The sequence below is a fragment of the Naegleria gruberi genome, assembly GCF_000004985.1.
Source record: "Naegleria gruberi genomic scaffold NAEGRscaffold_419, whole genome shotgun sequence".
Lineage (NCBI taxonomy): Eukaryota > Heterolobosea > Eutetramitea > Acrasida > Naegleriidae > Naegleria > Naegleria gruberi.
The window spans coordinates 1-1,179 of record NW_003163034.1 but is presented as its reverse complement, the minus strand read 5'-3'; the positions used below and the strand labels follow the sequence as shown (position 1 = coordinate 1,179).

General features: G+C 32.4%; 2 protein-coding genes across 2 annotated transcripts; both read right to left on the bottom strand.

Annotated features, from left to right (window-relative positions):
• Window positions 1-55: 55 nt before the first annotated feature.
• On the bottom strand, window positions 56-574 carry NAEGRDRAFT_76767 (uncharacterized protein; the record flags this gene model as incomplete). Its single annotated transcript, XM_002668276.1, has 1 exon — window positions 56-574. One exon carries the CDS (start codon window positions 572-574, stop codon window positions 56-58), a length of 519 nt encoding a protein of 172 aa, XP_002668322.1.
• A 230-nt stretch (window positions 575-804) lies between these two features.
• NAEGRDRAFT_76766 (uncharacterized protein) lies at window positions 805-1,134 on the bottom strand (the record flags this gene model as incomplete). Its single annotated transcript, XM_002668275.1, has 1 exon — window positions 805-1,134. The coding sequence occupies one exon, from the start codon at window positions 1,132-1,134 to the stop codon at window positions 805-807; it is 330 nt and encodes a 109-aa protein (XP_002668321.1).
• Window positions 1,135-1,179: the final 45 nt, after the last annotated feature.

The window sequence follows — 1,179 nt, the reverse complement described above, 5'->3', positions numbered from 1 at the left end:
CAGCTTTAAAACTGATCATGTAATATCACACTTGTTAAATTATTATCGGTTATATTCACTTGTTAGAAAATTGATTTCTAATTTGTTTTGGTGGTGGAGGCATTAAATGTTGATCCGAAAGGCTTTGATCACCATTTAGCATGACATTCTCTTCTTCACTACTATTAACAATATTATTATTACTCATAGAAAAAGATGACATTGAATGATGAATATTAATTGGAACTGGATCCCAAATTAAAGACGATTCATCAACAAATTCAATTCTTCCATAGGAAAGACATGAAGTATCCCTCTCTCTACGTCCCTTCTTATCAAACTTGAGAAATAGAGATGAATCTGAGAATATCCTGTCCTTCTCCTTGATTTTGTATGTTGATGAAGAGGTTGAAGCTGATGATGATGATTTTCCTCTCTGTGATGATTTGTTTGATAAATAGCCATCGTAGCCTTTGATTGCATTACCATTATGCCATGTATCTTGAATGTAATTCTCCTCCGATTGATAGATTTCTTGTTGGAGAATCTTTAATTCGTCCTCTAATTTTTGTCTCCTTCTCAAAAGTTCTTCCATCCATACAGTACACACTCAATAAGAAAATTCTTTTCAATTTCAAAAATAAAAATTAATATTATATGAAAATAATTCAATAATGATTTTTATTCAAAAGGCAAGCCAAAGTTGGGACATTATTATTCAAATTTCCAATTAAATTGCTTTGTGGAATGAATGCGAAAACAAAAACAATACGATTTGAATAAGAAATTTCACTTTAACATGGTAAATAAAAGAAATTGTATTGTTTAGGATCTCCAATATTGAGCCCATCTGTGGATATTTTCCATGAGTTGAGGGAAGAGAGCTTTTTCACTTTCATTGATAATACTTTGCATGTAGACGTTTGCTTCTTGATCATTTAGGTCAAGTTTAAACTTTTCCTGAACTTTCATGATATTTCTAATAGGATCCATACCTGCACCATGTTCCAAATCACGAATATTGGCATCAATCATGAGAATAAACATGTTCAAAATCAAGTGAGCCGACTTTCTCAAAATATTGTAAGCAGTCACACATAGCTCTTTAAATTTGATGTAACCTTCACTCTTACTTCCTCCCATACCTTCTACCATTTCCTTGCAGAGTTTCATTGGGGGAGGGAATGGTTTGGATCTCTG